General features: G+C 36.1%; 1 protein-coding gene across 1 annotated transcript in view; it reads left to right on the plus strand.

Moving 5' to 3' along the window:
- roq (RING finger and CCCH-type zinc finger domain-containing protein roquin) overlaps positions 1-23,089 on the plus strand; it is a 504,568-nt gene that overhangs the window by 134,629 nt on the left and 346,850 nt on the right. The window contains exon 6 of the mRNA XM_090405434.1: positions 12,561-12,792. Coding sequence (XP_090261560.1) covers positions 12,561-12,792 — 232 coding nt within the window. The remainder of the gene's footprint in view (positions 1-12,560; positions 12,793-23,089) is intronic.

Here is a 23,089-nt window from a genome sequence, read left to right on the forward strand (position 1 = left end):
GGATTCAGTCCAAATAAAGGCTCAGGATCAGATCTTCACTTTACGACAAATAGTTGAGAAGGCATGGGAATATAACAAAGATCTGTATTTAGGTTTTGTTGATCTGGATAAGGCATATGACAAGGTGCCAAGAAAGAAGCCATTCAATACGTTACAGTCGTATGGTGTCAATGGGGCATTATATCAAGCAATACTTAGTCTTTATTTGAGTTGTAAGTCAGCAGTTAGAACTGAAGGAAGTACAGGAAGATGGTTTAATGTTAAATCTGGTGTGAGACAAGGGTGGACATTATCCCCTCTGTTATTCATTATCTATATGGATCACATTATGAAGGAAAGTGGCATTAAACATGATATCAAAATTGGAAATGTTAATGTCAGCTTTTTGCTCTATGTGGATGATGTTATACTTCTAAATAAATCCGCTCCAAGTCTGCAAGATTCCCTGACTAAATTGAATAACTGTTGTAATAGATATGGTATGAAGGGTCAGTAATAAAAAGACACAATATAAATAGGCAGAATAGTTGAAAATGTCAACTGCGTTGTGAACGGAGAACCTGTGGAACAAGTAAAACATTTCAGCTACTTAGGTACGATTTTTAGTGACAATGGTAAATTAAATATGGAAATGGACAACAGACTCAACAAAGCTAGTATGGTAGGAAGTCAATTGAATAAATTCATATGGAATAAGAGAAATTAGTCGTAACACTAAATTGGCTGTATACAAGACAGTGTTCAAATCAGTTTTAACTTATGGATCTGAGAGCTGGGTCAGAAGTAAAACATTTGGCCAAAGACTAGAGAGACTGCAGATATGAGAGTTCTGAGAACGATTAGAGGCATCAAACAGATGGCATCAATGGCAATATCATATTAAAAATGAGGATATTAGGAAAGAACTTGACATTGTCAGCACCCAGGAATGCGTTAGCAGAGCTAATCTCAGGTGGTATGGTCACTTAAACAGAATGGGCAAGGAAAGATTAGAAAACAAGTGTTCTCTGCCAGGTCGGCAGGAAAACCACCCAGAGGAAGGCCAAGATATAGATGGATTGATACAATACAAAGTGCCTTAGACGATAGAAATATAAGGTTTGATAATGTTGGAGTCTTGACAAGTAACAGATTGATTTGGAGGAAAATTGTAGATAGGAAGTTAGTAATGATGTAAATTTTTCATGTAGTACTATCATATCCTGTACACCCTTTGAGGGTACATAGCAGAAATTTGATGATGGTTTATCTTTTTTTTTATTTAGTCTGGTTTATCTTTGTTTTTTTGTTGAAGGCTTGTAGAGAATTTTGTTAATGGTGTTTTGACTAACCATTTTTTAGAAAAGTATTGCTGAAAACTTTAAATTCGTCTTTCAGTGCTTGTTCATTGGAGCAGATCTTCAAAGTCCTGTTTTTAGAGTATTATTATTATTTGACACCTTCAGGGAGTCCAGTGACTCATCGAGGGAGGTCACCTGCTCTACAACTCCGTCTCCCTTATTCAATCACAAACTGACTGCAACTAAGCCAATGCTATTGTCGACCACCACTAGTATTTCCACAGACAATCACAAACATCCATTCCACAGCGGGATTCGAACCCGCAGCCTTTTGGTTGAAAAATGGATATGTTAACCACTCGGCCAACCAGGCTAGGTATTAATGACACCTAGTTTTGTGTTTGGTGTGGTAGGAGTTTATGTGTATGTTGGGCATTAAGTGTCAGTTTTCGGTAAACAGTGAAGGAAAGACTGCCTGAAGGATGACATGTGACGAGTGTATCTAGAAATGGAAGTGTGTTCTGTTTTTCGATCTCAGTTGTGAACTGTTTGTGTTGTTTGTTTAGGTGGCTAAGAAAAGTGTCTAGTGTCTGGCGGCCATCGGGCTAGATCGCGAAACATCGTCAACGTATCTAAGCCAGACTTCGGGTTTTAAAGGAGAGGAATCTAGAGAATGTTGCTCAAAATGTTCCATATAAAAGTTATCAATAGGGGGGATAATGCCGAGCCCATGACTGTGCCTTCTTTTTGTAGGTAGAAAGCGTTTTGCCATACAACATAATCAGAACGTAATAAATGTGCAAAGATCACCATGATATCTGGAGGGAATTTGTTCTGTAAAAGAAGGATTGTATCATTGATTGGGACATTCCTGAATAGGGCTGAGACGTCAAAACTGACTAATAAATTATCTTTTTCTAATGTAATGTCTTTGATTATGTTTATGAAGTGTTGTGTGTTTCTGATATAGGAGAGGAAATGACCTACCAACTCCTTGAGTGTGCAGCTAATTTCTTGGCGCTAATCTCTAGGTGATAATTCGGGCTGTCTGTACCTTCGACTATCAACTCGAGTGGTGTGTTTTGTTTGTGTATCTTAGGTAGACTGTAAATTCTTTCAGGACTAGCATAGTGTGGAAGTAATTTTTTGACTGTATCTTCAGGCCATGTAGTAATTGATTTAAGTAGTTTCTCGGTTTTCTTTTTTATTCTATTGGTTGGGTCGTAGTTAACATGTTGGTATATATTATTGTCCGAGACTAGCAGATTCATTTTTTCTAAATATGTGGTTCGGTTTAGAATAATGGTGGCACTTCCTTTATCAGCTCTAGTTATGATGTTCAGATTTGATTTTAATGATTTCACTGCTGTTAATTCGTGTTTCGTTAAGTTGCTTGTTATTGTTTTCTTATAATTTATATTTAAAATGTTGGCAGTTTCTAAACGTATTTTATCTTCTATGGTATTTGGGATGAATCTTAAGCCTCTTTTATTATTACAAATAAAATCCAGTTTGTTCATCAATCTAGGTGCTACATCAAAATTTCGACCTTTGCTGAGGAGCGAGAGTTCATCTTTGTTTAAGGCATGGTTGGATAGGTTAACTATGTTACTGTTACCTGCAAGAGATTGGTGACTCCTGTTGTTTCTTGCTTCTGGTTGGTTGTTAGCGTTCACTGCAGGGAAATTCAAATATGTCCATTGGTTTTGTTGATCTTTTAGTATATGAAATTTGGATATGAGATTTTCTTTCTTAGTTTGAAGGATATGGCCCGCTGTGTTGTCCGTAATCTTTTCGAGGATAATCCAAATATCTGCGTTCAAGTAACTTGAAAGTTCAAATTTTATATTTTGTACCTAGTTTTGAGTAACGGACAAGTTTTTTCTAGTAGCTTGGATCTGTTCTCTGAGTAACGCTTTCTCAGAGAATGTGGTGGTATACAGTGGTATACAGTTCACAATTGAGATTGAAAAACAGAACACACTTCCATTTCTAGATACACTTTCCTCATGTCTTCCTTCTGGCAGTCTTCCTTCACTGTTTACCAGAAACTGACACATACTGACCAATATATACACATAAACTCCTACCAGCACTGAGCACAAAAATTAGGTGTCATTAATACTCTAAAAATCTTCAAGGGCTTTTGAAGATTTGCTCCAATGAACAAGCACTGAAAGATGAATTTAAAGTTATCAGCAATATTTTTCTATAAAATGGTTACAGCTGAAACATCATTAATAAAATTCTCTACAAGACCTCAATAAAAAGCAAAGATAAACCAGACAACAATAAAACTATAACCATTCCTTACATTAAAGGGACATCAGATAAAATAAACAGAATACTACAGAAATACAACCTTAAGGCCACCTTTAAACCCCCTGCAAAATTAAAAGGCTTATTCAATTTATCCAAAGACCCACTCCCTCCACTGGCCCACCCTGGAGTATATCGTATTTATTGCACCTGTAATCTACGATATATTGGAGAAACAGGATGCACAATTCCTATCAGACAAAAGGAACAAATGACACATTAAATATAATAACTATGGTGAAGCTGGCTTTTCTGATCATGCCCTGACCACTTTACATAGAATTGACTGGAAAAGTGCCAATTATTTACATCACACCAAAACATGGTATGAACACAAATTTAAGGAAGCCTGTGAGATTCTTATCAACGACCCCAATCTGAACAGTAATGATGGTCTAAAAATCCCAAGCATATGGAAGGCACATATTCTACCCAAGGAACCTTTCATCCTAAGAGCTGACTATAAACAGGACTGTAGATAATTAAGAATCTTAAATCTAATATAACAACTGTCATGTTAAAAAAAGGACATTATTACTGTAAGAAAACTATCAATATGAAAGAATGGTTCTCCCATGTTATCTTAAATAGAATTTAGCTTTGATGTAGTTTCTAAATATTTAATTAATTTTTAATTTTATCTGTATCTTTTTTTTTTTCACAAGAGCTCATGCCAGTAGAATAACCATTGATCAAATCATTGTTTCTTTAGCTTACTGCGTGAAATGTAACTCAGCTTGTCCTTGTATATTTGTATATACTCCAGAGGATAACCTTGATATGAAGTTTTAACGTCGGGAAATAAAAAATAGTTATTTATAACAAGGTTGTAAAGTGCATAATTTCCAAAATGAATGCTGATCACTGTGCAACACTAAAAGAAAGGATTAAGTTAAGTAATATAATTAAAAAAATGTAATATTATATTTCTTATTTAGTTTATTCCATACAGTATGGTTTATTTCTGATATTAAGATTGATATTTAATTTTGCTGAAAATTTATATCAGAATTTATAATGAAGGTTTATTTTCTTGATCCTGAGAATTAGTAATAATATTTTTTTTGTTTACAGATCAAGTGTTGATCAATTTTATTAACTTAACCAACTAGTTTCGCCAAACTTTAACTGTTGGCGTCTTCAGGGCACTTACATATAGGCTGAAACAATCTCACAATTATGTGTAACTATAAAACTGACAAGAATAACTGTAAAAAAACTGCCTAGAATAATTACAAATAAAATAGTATCGAACGTGCATGAAACACGTATCGCATGTACAAGATTAGCTAGCTGTTGCTAAGGAACTTTCTGTAGTTTGTATTAAAGTTCATTTCTTTTGTTTTTAAAGATTTGATTAAGGTTTTCCATATCTCTGGGAGTATTAGGCCTTGATTTCTGTTAAGGTTGACAGTAGAACGGGCGACTGTGGCTGCTGCTTTGAAAATTCTTGAATGGTAATCTTCCTCTAAGTAAGGGGAACAATTTTTGTCCCACTCGATGACATGGTTGGTTGTAGAGAAATGAGACGATAGGCCAGAAATGTCCTGTCTGTTGTTTTTGACATAGCCAGTGTGCTCTTTTTGCCTGATTTCAGGACTTCTCGAAGTCTGTCCGATGTAACTAGATCCACACGAGCATGTAATATTTTAAACTCATGTTTATAGAAAGGGTGGTTGTCTTTTGGTGATCTTAGTAGTTTACGAATAGATTCTATTGGTTTAAATGTTACTCTTATTTTGTGTTGTTTTGAGGAGGCTGGCGAGCTTGTAGGAGTTGCCACTTACAAACGGAATTGCAATAGTTTTTCATCATCATCATCATCAAATTCCTGCCATGTACCCTCAAGGGGTGTACAGGATATGACAGTACTACATGAAAAAATTACATCATTACTAACTTCCTATCTACAATTTTCCTCCAAATCAGTCTGTTACTTGTCAAGACTCCAACATTATCAGATCTTATATTCCTATCGTCTAAGGCACTTTGTACCGTATCAATCCACCTATATCTTGGTCTTCCTCTGGGTCGTTTTCCTGCCAACCTGGCAGAGAACACTTGTTTTGCTAATCTTTCCTCTCCCATTCTATTTAAGTGACCATACCATCTGAGATTAGCTCTGCTAACGCATTCCTGGATGCTGACAATGTCAAGTTCTTTCCTAATATCCTCATTTTTAATATGATATTGCCATTGATGCCATCTGATCACACCTCTAATCTTTCTCAGGACTCTCATATCTGCGGTCTCTAGTCTTTGGTCAAGTGTTTTACTTCTGACCCAGCTCTCAGATCCATAAGTTAAAATTAGTTTGAACACAGTCTTGTATACAGTTAATTTAGTGTTCCGACTAATTTCTTTCTTATTCCATATGAATTTATTCAATTGACTTCCCACGATACCAGCTTTGCTGATTCTGTTGTCTATTTCTATATTTAGTTTACCATCTTCAGTAAAAATTGTGCCTAAGTAGCTGCAATGTTTTACTTGTTCCACAGGTTCCATTCACAACACAGTTGACATTTTCAATGATTCTGCCTATTTTCATTGTCTTTGTCTTTTTATTGCTGACCTTCATACCATATCTATTACAACAGCTATTCAATTTAGTCAGAGAATCTTGCAGACTTGTAGCGGATTTATTTAGAAGTATAACATCATCCGCATAAAGCAAAGAGCTGACATTAACATCTCCAATTTTGATATCAGGTTTAATACCACATTCCTTCATAATGTGATCCATATAGATAATGAATAACAGAGGGGATAATATACATCCTTGTCTCACACCAGATTTAACATTAAACCATCTTCCTGTACTTCCTTCAATTCTAACTGCTGACTCACAACTCAAATAAAGACTAAGTATTGCTTGATATAATGCCCCATTGACACCATATAACTGCAGCGTATTGAATAGCTTCTCTCTTGGCACCTTGTCATATGCCTTTTCCAAATCGACAAAACTTAAATACAGATCTTTGTTATATTCCCATGCTTTCTCGACTATTTGTCGTAAAGTGAAGATCTGATCCTGACAGCCTCTATTTGGCCTGAATCCAGTTTGTTCTTCACCAAGCTTTTCTTCCACAATTCTTCTCAACCCTTTCTCAAGTATACTTGCATAGATCTTGCCAGGAACACTCAGTAGGGAAATACCTCTGTAATTCTCACATTCAGTTTTATTTCCCTTTTTATATATGGGTACTATGAGAGCTCTACTCCAATCATCGGGAATTCGTCCCTCTGTCCAGGCTTTCTGAACTATGCAGTGCAGCCACTGTAAGACTCTTATACCACCATACTTCAGCATTTCTGGTCGAATATCATCTACTCCTGCTGCCTTTCCACATTTCAAGCCTTTGATGGCTTTTTCTACTTCAAGTATGGATATGTATTCCTGACTGCATGCCTGGTCAGTGTTTTTTATCACTGTGCTATCATCACTGCTTGTTTCATTTAGCAGTTTTTCAAAGAAATTACTCCATACTTCAAGGATATCTTTTTCTCCTGTTTTCATTTCACCTTTATCATCTCTAATTCCTTTTATTTAGCTAGTTTTACACACTGTTTAGCTTTCTTACATTTGTCTCTGTATTCTGTAAGAGTAAAAGCTGACTTATTTGCCAGGAACTTTTGATATGCTTTCTTCTTTTCCTTCACTGCCTCTTTAACTTCCTGTGTCCAACAGGGAGTTCTGATTTTTTTATCTTTGCACACAACCTCACCACATGCCTCTCTGGCAGAATCAATCAATGTTTCCTTCAGAGTTTGCCACTGAATCTCCAAGGTTTGATTCCTGTTCTCAAACTCTTTCATTTTCTTTTCAATAATATTTCTGTATTTTAGTCTACACTTTACATCTGAGAGCTGCTCAACTTTTATTCGCTTTAAAACTTTCTTACATGTTATTCTTTTCAATATGAAATTCAATTTTATCCTGCTCAAGACTAAATAGTGATCACTTCCAATTTCAAATCCTCTGTACACTCTGGTGTCCTGCACCAGGGAGAAAACATCACTATCAACAATAACATAGTCAATGAGACTTTTCTTATTCCCAGCCTCTTCTCTCCATGTGAATTTGTGCACATTTTTATGTTGGAACATGGTGTTAGTAATATCCAGTCCATGTCCTGAGCAGAAATCCAACAGATATTTGTCATTATTATTAGCTTTGCTCTTTTCTCCAAATTTTCCCAGAATATTTTTGTATGTCTCACAATCATTTCCTACTCTACTATTTAGACCCCCAACAAGGACCAACTTTTCCTTTTTCATTGTGTCAGTTGCTTTTTCTAAAGCCTCAAAAAATTCCTCCACTTCTACCTTAGTAGAACCTTCTGTGGGACCATAGGCACAAATAAGTCTCATTGTCCAGTTCCCCATTCTCATATTTGCCCACATTACTCTACTTGAGACTGACTGCCATTCAAGAAGATTAGCCTCGTATTTTGTGTTGAATACTATGGCTACTCCTTCTTTTCCTTGATTGTTATTGCCTGAATATAACATTTTGTATTTATTGCTCAGAAAGATCTCACCAGTTTTGGTCTTTTTTGTTTCAGTCACCCCTATTATGTCGATCTGGTACTTATCTAATTCCTCAGCTAGCTCCATTTCTTTGCCATTCAGGCTTCTTACGTTGATAGTACCGATCTTTAACTCTGGTGATGTTGAGTTGGGGTTTGTTTTCAGATTTGTTCCAGTAGCTGACTTTTCGCTGTTCGCCCTGGTTCCCTGGCGAAAACAACAGGGGCCTTGTTTAACCGGGCGACGCCCCAGCCGGCATGAAATTTTGTCATGTTGTATCATCATTTTTTATTTTGGTTTAACCAATAAGAATACAATTTGGTCGGCTAAATCCCAAATTGCCAGCCCATCCTCGTTCGTTCAGTATCAAAGTAGATACCCAACAGGGTGCACCACGAGAAGGTGAGGATTGGACATTAGGTCAGAAGCCCTGGTTGGTTCTCCGCATTCCTTTAAAGGCTATGTGGAGGTCTCCTCTCAGTTATACAGCTTTGACCCTTAAGCAATAGTTTTTATATATCGAATATCTTTTTGTTCTTTTTGTGGTGGTTCAGAGAAAAGAACTTTATTGACTGTTGAAAGTTTATTTTTCACTTGGTTAGAGTATAATAAATTTAGTTTATTAAGTCTTAAGTCTATGCAAAGGTGGAGCAAGCTACCAACACTCCTATCTCAGTATCTCCCATAATGCAAAACACATCTCCTTGCGGATATGTCTAATGTTATGCATTAAGGGAAGGGTCAGAACCCAGACTAGTTTCGACCTTTATTGAGGTCTCTTCAGTGGGAGCCAGGTCCAAGTGGAGATATCAGGCAGAAGCATTAGCACTTATCTCTACCTATAGGAGTTGCCAAATGGTGTGCCACCCTTTTTTAATAAATTACTCTTGATTTAGAGAAAGATGTTGAAAGTTTATTTTTCATTTGGATAGAGTATAATAAATTTAGTTTAATCCTTTATCCAAGTGTGAGCAAACAAAGTTTACGCCTGAAAGTATCTTCAGGACTGGGGTAAGGTGGTACAACACCAGGACACTCCTTGCAAAGGTGGAGCAAGCTACCAACACACCTATCTCAGTATCTCCCATAATTGCTGGTTGGTAGCTTGCTCCACCTTTGCAAGGAGTGTTCTGGTGTTGTACCACCTTACCCCAGTCCTGAAGATACTTTCAGGCGCAAACTTTGTTTGCTCACACTTGGATAAAGGATTAAACTAAATTTATTATACTCTAACCAAGTTAAAAATAAACTTTTAACATCTTTCTCTAAATCCAGAGTAATTTATTAAAAAAGGGTGGTACACCATTTGGCAACTCCTTTTGGTAGAGATGATCTGCTAATGCTTCTGCCTGGTATCTTCACTTGTGCCTGGCTCCCACTGAAGAGACCTCAATAAAGGTCGAAACTAGTCTGGGTTGTGGCCCTTCCTTTAATGCATAATATTAGACATATCTGCAAGGAGATGTGTTTTGCATTATGGGAGATACTGAGATAGGAGTGTTGGTAGCTTGCTCCACCTTTGCAAGGAGTGCCCTGGTGTTGTTACACCTTAACCCAGTCCTGAAGATACTTTCAGGCGCAAACTTTGTTTGCTCACATTTGGATAAAGGATTAAACTAAATTTATTAAACTTTATTGACTAGTCTTCTTGGATAGCCGTTCAAGTACAGATTGCTGGAAATTAATGTTAACTCATCTCATTGTGTGTTGTGATATGAATTGCTCTCTTCTTTAACATGTGTACAATGCTGAGTTTATGTAAGATGTGGTGAGAGGAGCTGAAATGTAGGTAGCAACCTGCCATCAATTTGTTTTTTGATTAAGATGTCTAAAAACGGTAGTTGTTTTTCTCTTTCAAGTTCCAGAATAAATTTAATAGAATGATGGAAGGAGTTGATCTTTTTGAGAAAATCATATATGTCAACTTTGTTGTTGTTCCACACGATGAAGATATCATCCACATATCCGAACCAAATTTTAGGTTTGGGAATAATTTGGGATAAGATTTTATTTTCTAAGTCTTCCATAAAGAGGTCAGCACATGAAGGTGAGAGTGGGCTCCCCATTGCCAAGCCTGTTAATTGTTGGTAGATCTTATTTTTCCACAAAAAGTAGTTCGAATTTAGGCAGTGAGCAAACAATGAGGTTATATATTGTGGGAACAAGGTACTTAAGATGTCAATAACCTCCACTACAGGAATGTTTGTAAAGAGAGAGGTGACATCTAGGCTGGCTAGAAGATCATTATGTCATTACTATTTATCTGTAGTCTAGAAAAAGGAATCTCATTATTACCGCCTCACACAGCAAATGATCTAAGACTAAAAAGTTGTATAATACTTTCCTCTCTCTAGTCTGCAAAACAAAAGTTCTCCTCATTGGATAGAAGAACTATTCGTAATTTAAAAAACAACAAGGACATCATGATACTTAAAGGAAACTACTGTAATACTGAACTTAAAGGACTATGAGAGACAAAGTAAGCCATCTACTATTTGACTTGTCCGTTTGCCGTCTTTTAACGAAAGATCTGACATTAAAAAAAAATACCATGATACCAATGAATTACTACGCAATTTATCCAACTGGCCAACAGACTTGATTAAAAAAACTAAAATCCATGCATCCTTTAACTCCAAGACTCTATGGCGTTCCAAAAGTGCACAAAGATAGTATTCCTTTATGCCCAATCGTTGATGCAATAAACTCTCCTACCTACTTATTGTCAAAACATCTCTTGAAACTCTTATAACAACACATCCACAACCCAGAGAGTTACGTTAAAAACTCCGAACAATTTGTGGAAAAGCTAAAAAACATCAACATATCGGATAACGATCTTCTAGCCAGCCTAGATGTCTCCTCTCTCTTTACAAACGTTCCTGTAGTGGAGGTCATTGACATCTTAAGTACCTTGTTCCCACAAGATATAACCTCATTGATTTGCTCACTGCATAAATTCTAACTACTTTTTGTGGAAAAATAAGATCTACTAACAATTAACAGGCTTGGCAATGGGGAGCCCACTCTCTCACCTTCATGTGCTGACCTCTTTATGGAAGACTTAGAAAATAAATTCCTATCCCAAATTATTCCCAAACCTAAAATTTGGTTCAGATATGTGGATGATATTTTCATCGTGTGGAACTACAACAAAGATGACGTATATGATTTTCTCAAAAAGATCATCTCCTTCCATCATTCTATTAAATTTAGTCTGGAATTTGAAAGAGAAAAACAACTACCGTTTTTAGACATCTTAATCAAACAACTAATTGAATGGCAGTATAAATCTATCGGTGTACAGAAAACCGACCAATACAGGTTGCTACCTACATTTCAGCTCCTCTCACCACATCTCACATAAACTCAGCATTGTACACATATTAAAGAAGAGAGCGATTCGCATCACAACAGACAATGAGACCCTTCAAGATGAGTTAACATTAATTTCCAACAATCTGTACTTGAACGACTATCCAAGAAGACTAGTCAATAAAGTTCTTTTCTCTGAACCACCACAGAAAGAACAAAAAGATATTCTATACATAAAAACTATTGCAATTTTGTTTGTAAGTGGCATCCCCTACAAGCTCGCTAGCCTCCTCAAAACAACACAAAATAAGAGTAACATTTAAACCAGTAGAATCTATTTGTAAACTACTGAGATCTCCAACAGACAACCACCCTTTCTATAAATATGCTGGATTTATAATGTTCCATGCTCGTGTGGATCTAGTTACATCGGACAGACTTCGAGAAGCCTTGAAATCAGGCAAAAAGAGCACATTGGCTATGTCAAAAACAACAGACAGGACATTTTTGGCCTATCGTCTCATTTCTCTACAACCAACCATGTCATCGAGTGGGACAAAGGTTGTTCCCCTTACTTAGAGGAAGATTACCATTCAAGAATTTTCAAAGAAGCAGCCACAGTCGCCCGTTCTACTGTCAACCTTAACAGAAATCAAGGCCTAATACTCCCAGAGATATGGAAAACCTTAATCAAATCTTTAAAAACAAAAGAAATGAACTTTAATACTAACTACAGAAAGTTCCTTAGCAACATCTAGCTAATCTTGTACACGCGATACGTGTTACACGCACGTTCGATACTATTTTATTTGTAATTATTCTAGTCAGTTTTTTACAGTTATTGTTGTCAGTTTTATAGTTACACATAATTGTGAGATTGTTTCAGCCTATATGTAAGTGCCCTGAAGACGCCAAAAGTTAAAGTTTGGCGAAACTAGTTGGTTAAGTTAATAAAATTGATCAACACTTGATCTGTAAACCAAAAATATTATTACTATATCAGAACTTCTTTTGTTAAATATGTAGATTAGGAAACTAAAAGTTAGTACATTATACAATGTTCTTATTATTGTGAGGATGCCTCTAATCATCGTTTAATTTTACCAAAAGATGCTCCACCTCCTTCATGGGAAGATTTAAAGAATGCTCTAGAAGCTGCAAGATTAGTTGTAAAAGGATTGGTGGAATTCATTCATAATTTTGGTAGTCGAAAGTTACAAGAAGATAGACAAAATCTTAATGCAAAATACAAAACTAGTATGTGTCGAGATCTCACGCAGAGAGGAAGTTGTCCACGTGGCGCCAACTGTACATTTGCCCATTCTCATGAAGAATTGGAAAAGTTAGTTAAATTAGTACATATTATTATTTTTTTTTTATTACAACAATCTTTTGTCATATTTTTTTAAAAATGTTTTTGACTCATAAGGTTGCCTAGGTATATCTGTATTTACCAGATTATATATATATTCTTGTGTGCATATGTTAATAAATCATAAAGAACAGTAAATATTTTCTATGAAGTTAGTTCTGGAATTATTAAAAGCGTTCCATTCTTGAATAACTTTTGCAAATCAAAAAATGTAACTTCCCATCGAGTGTGTACATTAAATGGTAAAATAAGTTCAAAGAATAGGAAAGAAGCGCTTCCTAATTATAACTTACTATACTTCATCTCAAAAAGACTGCTTTATATAAATAAAGCATTAAATTAGGCCCCATGTTTTGAATTTCAAAAAATTGTTGGAAATTTTAAATATATTCAGTGCAACATAAGGAAACCAATTGCTGCAGAGATGCTCTGCTTTTAAGGATGTTTTTAAGGATATTTACTATGGGAAGCAGTTATACCATTCCAAGTACACTAACATGTAACTAATGATTCTACTTGGTACTGTTCAATGGATAAAACACATCTGGAGATAATAATTGCTAACTAAATATATTTAGCTATTTTGCTTTGGTCACCAAGGCACCTTCACGAGCACAAAGAAATACAACTAACACAGTATAACAGATAGGAACCAAAAGTCCTAACTTTCATCGTCTCTTGGGTGTGGTGATGGAAACTTGCAAGGTCTCAAAATAACTCTCCAATATTTTTGGTAAAGTGAGTTAGTCAAATTTTTTCAGATTTGTTGAATCTTATATTGCTGTGGCAGATTCTAGAATAATCTCAACAATTTATATCTACTCCTTTATAAAAGGGAGGGGTTTGTTCCATTGTATTCAGTGAATTCATATCCCTGGATGGTCTGGTGCACCAAAATGATTAATGGTACTTTGTATTCATCAAGAATATGAAAGTATGCAGGAGCAAGGGATATTTTAGTTCCAAGGATAGTCTAAATCAGCATTTCCCAAAATGCTGATTTAGACTATCCTTGTGACTAGTGTTCTGTGAAAGATCGTAATTCATCATCATCATCATCATCAAATTCCTGCAATGTACCCTCAAGGGGTGTACAGGATATGACAGTACTACATGAAAAAATTACATCATTACTAACTTCCTATCTACAATTTTCCTCCAAATCAGTCTGTTACTTGTCAAGACTCCAACATTATCAGATCTTATATTTCTATCGTCTAAGGCACTTTGTACCGTATCAATCCACCTATATCTTGGTCTTCCTCTGGGTCGTTTTCCTGCCAACCTGGCAGAGAACACTTGCTTTGCTAATCTTTCCTCTCCCATTCTATTTAAGTGACCATACCATCTGAGATTAGCTCTGCTAACGCATTCCTAACGCATTCCTGGAAGATCGTAATTAATAATTAAAAAAATGAAATTTAAGGTATAATTACATGTAATTAGATTTTCAGCATTATGCTTAATGCTGGAAATCTAATTATATCAATTAAATTATATCTAATTAAATCAATTTTTGATGCATTTATTTTCTTTTAAAAATCATGTGGTTTTGGTAAGTGTGTTTTCCCAGAAAAATTGTATTAATTAAAATGAATATATTTTTATTTTAATTAATATTTAATTAATAAAAATATTTTATTAATTAAAATAAAATAATTAAAAAAACGTATTTCAGGTATAATGCTTTCCAGCATTTTACCTAATCCAGAATTTGTGATTCAAAGACATAGAAACACCTATCCCATTAAAATGCAGTTAATTTTTTGTCTTTTAAAAATCATAAGTCATGTGGTATCTATGTATGTAACTTTTCTTATGTAAAATACACCTTTAATTTTCAACTGATTTTATAATTTTTATATGTATATTTAATTTTTTTCCCCAAAAAATATAATGCATTTGGGCATTAAATATGTTTTATATTTAAAAACCAAGTAGTCGCAAAAGAATATCTGTTCCATAAATATATTTTGAGATGAAAAGTGTCACTATCACTAAAAAAGTTTACGAAATGCAGATATAGATTGAGAGGATCTTTTTGCTGAGCAGATAAGGGTAGCTAATTTTAAGTATGGTTTGAAAGATATCTCTATGTCATATCTTTTTAAAACTCATGAGATAGTTTCTGAGATGTCCGGATGTAGGGAATAGTAATAGATTTTTTGTGTATAGTATTTGGGAAGGGGTTTGGGTAGGATGGACAGAGTGTTCTTTTGATTTTGTGAATGGGGAAAGCCATTGGGTAAAAAAGTGGTGCTGACATGATTCTGTCGAGAGACTACAATGGTCCGAGCAAATGGTTCTAGCTTGATTAGCTTGATAACATCTCCAGCATTACGATCACATATAATAAGTGCTCTAAACACCGATCTCTACACATCCCACAGTGGAGCAACAGTAACCTGGTAATTTTAATGCTTCTAAAACATTGTTTTGCCTGTTTTCTCAGGGGGAGGGCATTTTGCTAAGGTTTTGACAGAATACAGCATGCAAGATTATTGTATGAATTGGAGAATATGGGATTGGATTATAAAATATTGGCATGATAAGAAGATGGATGACTGACAGATATCAAAAAAGTGGTGTGTTGGGGGATGCGAGTTTGAAAGCTTTAAGGTAACCAGTGGTATACCACAATGATCAGTCTTTGGTCCATTGTTATTCAATCTTCAATCATGATATTGGGAAGAATTTGACAGGAGACATGCAGCTATGTGCTGATGATGCAAAGATAGGCAGGGTAAGCAAGATGCAGCTGATATGCAGTATTTGCAGAATGATTTGAATAGGATGGAATTGTGGGCATGTTAAAATGGCTATCTGCATAATGTTAGTACATTGAAAGTTAAGCACTTTGTGATGAGATATCCAATGTCATATTATATTGGTGGGATTATATTATAAGAAACTGATCAGGCTAGGGATCCTGGAGTTTTAGTAGATAGGAAGTTGAAGTCCAAGCAAAGATTACAAATACAACTCGGAGAATAATTGCAATGCTGAAACAAATCTTGACATCTAAAGATAAGGAAGTCATTTTGCCTCTTTGCAAGGCCTTGATAATACCTCACTTGGACTACAGTGCACAGGTCTTGTCTCCATGGTGATTCTGATACTGGAGAGAGAGAGAGTGCAAAGGAGAGTGTTAAAAGTGATATCAAGATTGTGGATTACTGATTAAGAAGACAGATTGAGGATTTGTAGACTGCATACACTAGTAAACAGAAGAAAGAGGGGTGATATGATTGAGGCAAACTTCTGGAAGGGTCATACAGGATTTCTGTAGATGGAATTTTTCATTTTATGGAGGGTTGGGAAAGGATGAGAGAGAGCATCTTTGGTGGTTGAGAATGAATACAGGCAAGAAGGGGTTAGAGCTAGATTTTTCTTTCACAGAGGAGTGGATTGCCATTGGATATTGTGTGTGCAAGTAGTGTAAATGAATTCAAAAACAAATTGATGACTTACTGTGGCTTGATCAATTGAAGGGGAAAGAAATTGACAGTGTCTGGGACTTGCTTCAAAATCATTTGCTTATTTTGATGTCAGATTACATTCCTAAGTTTAGAAGATAAATAAATTAGGGATGAAAAGGATGAGTCATGGAATCTTGCAGGAACTGCTGAAAAAGATGATGTGGAGGATGTATTAAGAAAGGGATACCCCCTCAGCATCACTTGGAGTATAAGGATTGGGCTAGGAAAGTGACTGATATAGCGAGATAGTAGAAATTAGCATATTCATGAATTCTACAGTTGTTTGTCTAGCAGAAAAAAGAATAAAGACAGAAGACTGATAATTCAGGAATGTGAAGTATTTAGAATTTTAAGTAAGTTTGATGTTAATAAGGCTGAATGAGAAATCACCATATACATTATGGATGTTCAGATTATGTTCAGAGGATCTGGCCGTGCACTTGACTTGATTGTTCAACAAGTCAGTGGTGAAGGTGTTAGAGAGGTTGGTTAGAGATAAAATATACACCTAGATTGATGAAAATGGAAAGCTTTATTTAGAGCCTGTGTAGCTTTTTAAGGGGAAATCTTATTTTGTTAACTTACATTTTTTGATTTTATTACACAAAAAACTTTTTTTTTATTTTAAATTTTACAGTGACTATCATTTATATCATTTGTGGGTATTATTTTTTATCAGTGAGGCTGTGATTTATTCCCTGTTAAATATTATTAGTTTCATGCCATTTTACAGTTTTGTATGCCTTTTTCAAAATTAGTTATAGCTGGTGTTTAAAAAAAAAAAAAATCTTTAAAGGTAATGAGGTGACTAACCCATGCTCATATTGAACCACATGATTGGAGTATGCGATACAAAAATTTTATATAAAAGCCATTGTTTGTGTATTAAACCAAAAGTTTTCAGTCAAGTATAAAAAATTTCCAAAATATTTTTCAACTTAATTTTTTATTTTAATAACTTCTAAATATTAATTAATTTATCTAAACAATTTTTGTAAAAGCATGAGTAAAATAATACTCAAGAAGTATTGACTTTTGTTGAGCAAGAAAATATAGTTGTAACATAGTCCCCTCTTTTTTTTAATCTGTTCTTTTCTTATTTTATTTATTTATTTATTTTATTATTTTTTGCATCAATTAATGAAATGAAAACGAAAAAAATTATTTCTTTAATAATTTGGTAATATTGAGGAAGAGAAACTGGTCAGTAAATTACTGCTAAAAGAAGCATTTATTTTTACCACATCATATTGAAGTTAATGAATCAGTGGTACTTAGGATATTGCCGAACTTAAATTCAAATAATGCTGTAGGTTGGATGGGATATCAGCTTGGGTATTATGTGAATGTGCAAAGGAATTGTCCGTGCTTCTTACTTGATTTTAACTTAAGTCTGAGCTCTGGTAAGGTCTCTAGAGAATGGAACGAAGGTAAAATAGTTCCTTTGCATAAAGGAGGCTCTAAGACTGCATTAGAAAATTACACACCAATCACCATCTCGGGAATGGTGGTAAAACTATTGGAAAAGTTGATTAAAGACAGAATCTAGGAATGGATGGATTAGAATATGATACTCTATGAGGGACAACATGGTTTTGTTAAAGGTCAGTCTCGCCTTAGTAATTTATTAACTTTTTATAATAGAGTGACAGCTGAGTTGGACAAGGGGAATGGTCATACAGTGATATTGCTGGATTTTGCTACAGCTTTCGACAGGATAATTTGTTACACAAATTAGAACAAATGTGGATGGATATTAAATTGGTGATTTGGATACGAGAATGGCTCATGAATAGATACCAAAAAGTAGTGTATGGAGGAGCAGAGTCCAGGGTGAAAAGGGGGATCAGTGGTGTGCTGCAAGGCTCTGTGCTTGGACCATTATTGTTTCATTTGTACATAAATAATATAGCAAATGACTGGAAGGGAGATATTCAGTTGTTTGCTGATGATGCAAAGTTGGGTAGCATAATAATTAAGCAAGCTGATGTAGAGAGCTTGCAGGATGATTTAAATAAGCTGGCAGTATAGGCAAAATATAATGGATGTCAGTTCAATGTTATAAAGTATAAAGTTATGTATTTTGCGATTTAAAGATTACAAGCTGTGTATCACATTCATTTAACTGTACTCCAAGAGATAGATGAGGCTTGGGGGTGTTGGTGGATAGAGAGTTGAAGCTCATAGGATTACTTGGCTATTGAATAACACACTAACATGCAGAGATAAAGAAGTTATTATTCCTCTTTATGAGGCATTGATACATCCACATCTGGATCACTGTGTTCAAGTCTGGTCGCCTGGATTTCTTGGCGATGAGTAAGTGGTAGAAAAGATTCAGAGGCAAGTGACCAAATTGGTGAGTGGTCACTTGCCTCTTTTAATTATCTCATTGATAGATTGAGAATTTGTGGGTTACAGAAGTTTTTGATGCAGGGGAAGTATTTCAACAGTTGGATAGTGGTGGAAGAACAAGAGGTCATACCTGGAAATTAAGTAACAGTGTGGTTAACAAGGGTGTGAGGACTAGATTTTTTATTTGGAGAGTGGTGAATGAATGGAGTGCATTGTCTGACTCATTCATGGATTGCAAAGGTACATTTTTTTAAAAAAACTGGGGCTTGGATATGCGATATGGGTTTGAAGTGGAGTGGGGAATGAAGGCTCTCATTCCAGACCATGGAAATGAGGCATAAAAATTCTGCATGTCATCCCATTTGGCACAATGAAAGTGCCATTGGGTATGAGGCTGAGATTATCTTGGAGGAGAAGGAGACTTGAATAAAATTGTGATCAGAGTTGTCAAGAGGAGAACAGACATCCACATTGTATTTGGAGGGAAATCTAGTTAAGATAAGGGCCAGAATGTTGGAGGAATGACGAGGATTCTGGTTGGGAGGTTAACTGTTTGTGATAGATTATGATTCAGCTTCCCTTCCAGCTGGATCTGTGAAGTTTGGAGAAGGGGGAGAAACCAGTTTGTGTTATGGGTGTTTAAGTTTAGGAAAACAGGCTCACAGTTTGGCAGTTGGCTTGCGTCAAATCGATTTTTAGTGATAAGTATTTAAAAAGGATAGCATGGCTGTCAGAGTTATGGGAGCAGCAAAAGCAACAAATGAAAGTTGTAATGTGAGATAAGGATATCTTGAGCCAGAACTGATCAAAAAGCGGGAATTCCAGATTGGATAGCTTTTAGTAAGGGGTATCAGATTTGATGAAAGCACATCTTTCTTTTTTTTTTTGCATAGATGGAGTTGGAATAGTTAAGGTGGGCTGTAGTAGCAGAGGATGCCAACTTGGGTTTGACTACGAAAAGTAGATCTTGTTTTAATGTCTGTAAGTGGTGGTGTATATCAGTAATGTTTGTATTGATGCCTGGAATGTTAGTGAAATAGACATGGAAGTGTTTTTTTTTTTTGAAGAAATTTTGATGTTATTTTGGAGGGGAAATTTGGTGTATTTTTCTTTTATTTTTTGCAATTATTTTGTTGTACTTTTCATATTTTTATCGGAGTGCTTTTATATCCACAGTCGAAATGCTAATATTTGTATGACTTTACTATGGAAAATATGACTTTTACATTAATTCAACCTTGGTGTCTTCCTAGGTCTGGCTCCCACCGATGAGTCCTCAATTGAGGTTAAAACATCTGAGTTATGACCCTTCCCATAATGCATAGTAGAATATGTCTGAAAGGAAGTATGCTTTTTTGTTATGGGATAATAAGACAATCGTTATGAAGGCCACCACTTCTATATACAAATGCCAAGTTGTGAAGATATTTTACTGCAAACCTTGTGTGCATGTGCTTGGGTGAAGGATTAAACAGGAATATAATTTCTAGCAACTATAAGGTGTTTTAAATTAATCTACAATAGGTGTTTATAGATTAATCTGTTAATCTACAAATATCTATCAGTGAAGCAGTAAAGAGCAACAGCCTCAGTTCCAAAAACATCATCTCGATTTCTATCTAAAGCCTTAGTGGAACCCAGAGGTACCAGGCAGCTGGAAAAAGATCAAGACAGAGGGTACATTTCATAGATACCCCACCACATCAAATTTTTATTATTATTATTATTCAGGCCTCCATGGAGTCCAAAGACTCATCACGGGAGGTCCCTCCTAGGAAAAACAAAGTTTATCATACCATTCCTTAAACTCACTGACTGTTCTCTCTCTCACCACTCTATCAGCCAATGCATTCCATGGTTCACCCTCTTGCTCACAGTTTCCTTTCCTAACTTCCAGGGATGATCCCTTGTCGTCACTCCTTCCCGCTGTTCAACCAAGCGAAAGAACTCCCCAGTGTCAACCCTGTAACCACCTCTCAACAGTTTAAAAGTCTCAATCATATCACCTCTCCTTCTATCTACCAAACTCTCCAGTCAACATTCCCTTAGCCAATCCTCATATATAACATTGTATAGTCCTGAAACCATCTTTTTGTTATCCACTTCTGTACCCTTTCCACAGTTAATTTATCCCCTTCAAATCCTGGGGACCAAATCTGAGAACAATAGTCTAAGTGTGGTCTCATCAGAGTCTTATACAACGAAATGATAACTCTTTTATCTCTGCAGGTCAGTATCCTTCTCATTATTGCATCAATTCTCTGTGTTACCTTCACCACCTTTGCAATATGTCCTCTTAATTTCTATTCTATCAATCATCAACCCCAGATCTCTTATCTCCCCTACTTCCTCTAGTATAGCTCCTCCAATAGAGTACGCAGCGTCCCATCGATGTGTCCCAAACTTCAAAGCTTTACATTTTGCTGCATTAAACCAATACCCCCAGTCATTTGCCCCTCTAGCTTATTCAAATCCTTTTGCAGGGCTACAACATCTGCACTATTACTAATAACCCTTCCCAGTTTCGCATCATCCACAAGCAACCGAATATCCCCTGCAATCCACTGATAATGTCATTGGTATAAAGGTTAAACAATATAGGTCCCAGTATTGAGCCCTGTGGGGGACCCCACTTGTAACCCTCTGCCTCCTTGAAACTGCCCCACAATACACAACTCTCTGATACCTATCAGACAGCCAAACCCGAATCCAGTTGACCAACCTGACATCCTGTCAAATGCCTTTGCTAAGTCCAAGAAAATGGCAGTATATGCCTTTCGCTCATCTACTGCTCTTGTAACTTTATTATAAAAGACTAGCATATTGCTAAAACAAGAGCGCCCCTTCACAAATCCATGTTGACTCTCACAGATAACATTACCCTCATCTGCTCAATGCTGTGTATGGTCCCTCACTAATTTCTCCAAGATCTTAACAACTATTGATGACACACAAACTGGCCTATAATTAGACACTTCCAGTCTGCTACTGCCCTTATACAATGGCACTATCTTACCTTCCTTCCATTCCCTGGGCATCTTTCCTGCAGCCAGACTTTCATTGAAAAGCCAGGTTAAAGGCACTGTCAGTTCCCCAGCACATTCTCTCAAAACTCGTGGTGAAATACTATCCAGTCCCACTGTTTTACTGGCATCCAGAGTACTCAGTATTTGGAACACACTCTCCTCTAAACCTCGTACCTGCCCTATCCCTCTAGTATTAAAATTTACTGCTCCAGGATGAAATACTCCAGTAAAGTGTTCATTGAACAATTCCACTATGTACTCTGGATCAGTCACACTATTCCCATTTTTATCCCACAATGTCATTCTTACACAATCATTTCTCATCCTACTGGCCCACATAGCTAAAAAATTCGCTAGGATTTTCTTTGGATCTTAAGGCCAATCTCTTCTCATATTCCAGTTTTGCCTTGCTTACCATACTAGTCACTCTCCTGGCCTGTGTCTTATATTCTTCATGCATCTGCTCTTCACCTGTGTCCTTATATCTCTTCCCTAGCCTCTTTTTCGTGCAGTTCCTGTTTAATATTGTTTGTCATCCACTTTACTCCAAATTGTGTCCCTTTCTTCACTCGTGGAATACAGTTTACTATTGCTGCTAACAAATATTCCTTCACAATTTCCCAAGCACTAATGATATCCCGTCCTTCCAATTCCTCCCTCCATGAAACTTCCCCAAGTTGATGGTAAGACTATTATAATCACCTGCCTTATAATTCCACATCCGTTCCCATCTCTTTGATACTCCTACATGTCTATTCATCTTCCAAGTCAAAACCACATGGTCACTCTCTCCAACTGGTGGAAGAGATGTCATCCCAGTTATTATCAACTCTTCTGATGCTTTGACCAAATCCAAAACTCTTGAACCTCTTGTTCCCTCTATTACATGCTGCCTAAGACATTTGTCCCTCAAGAATTCTAGAAATTCCATTCCCTTATTGCTACATGTATCTTCCTCTTCCCAATTTATACTGCTATAGTTAAAATCTCCCATAACAATCATTCTTCTTGCACTTGCCAAGCTGAACTATCTAAACATTTCCTGGTCCCCACCCTCTGTGCTTCTTGGTTTGTAGCAACATCCCACTAAATAACCTGTCTTGTCCATCTCTACCTCGCACCGTATGCTTTCAAAATCATTATTGCCACTGCTTTCCAAAGCCTCCTCTCTTAGAGGACATAAGTCATCACTTATCATAAGCAGTACTCCACCACCATGCTTACCCTTTCTATCCTGCCAAAAAATGCTGTACCCTGCTACTCCTATTCCTGTTATAAAATCCTCTTCTGTCAACCACGTCTCAGTATGCCAATAATCTTTGGCCAGGCTGAAGCTATCAACGCCACCAATTCCTCTCCTTTATTCCAAATACTCCTGACCTTAGTATAAAGCATAAATATGCCATT

This window comes from Typopeltis vanoorti, chromosome 1 (assembly GCF_054136105.1).
Source record: "Typopeltis vanoorti isolate ZY-2024b chromosome 1, IOZ_Tvanoo_1.0, whole genome shotgun sequence".
NCBI classification, from domain to species: domain Eukaryota; kingdom Metazoa; phylum Arthropoda; class Arachnida; order Uropygi; family Thelyphonidae; genus Typopeltis; species Typopeltis vanoorti.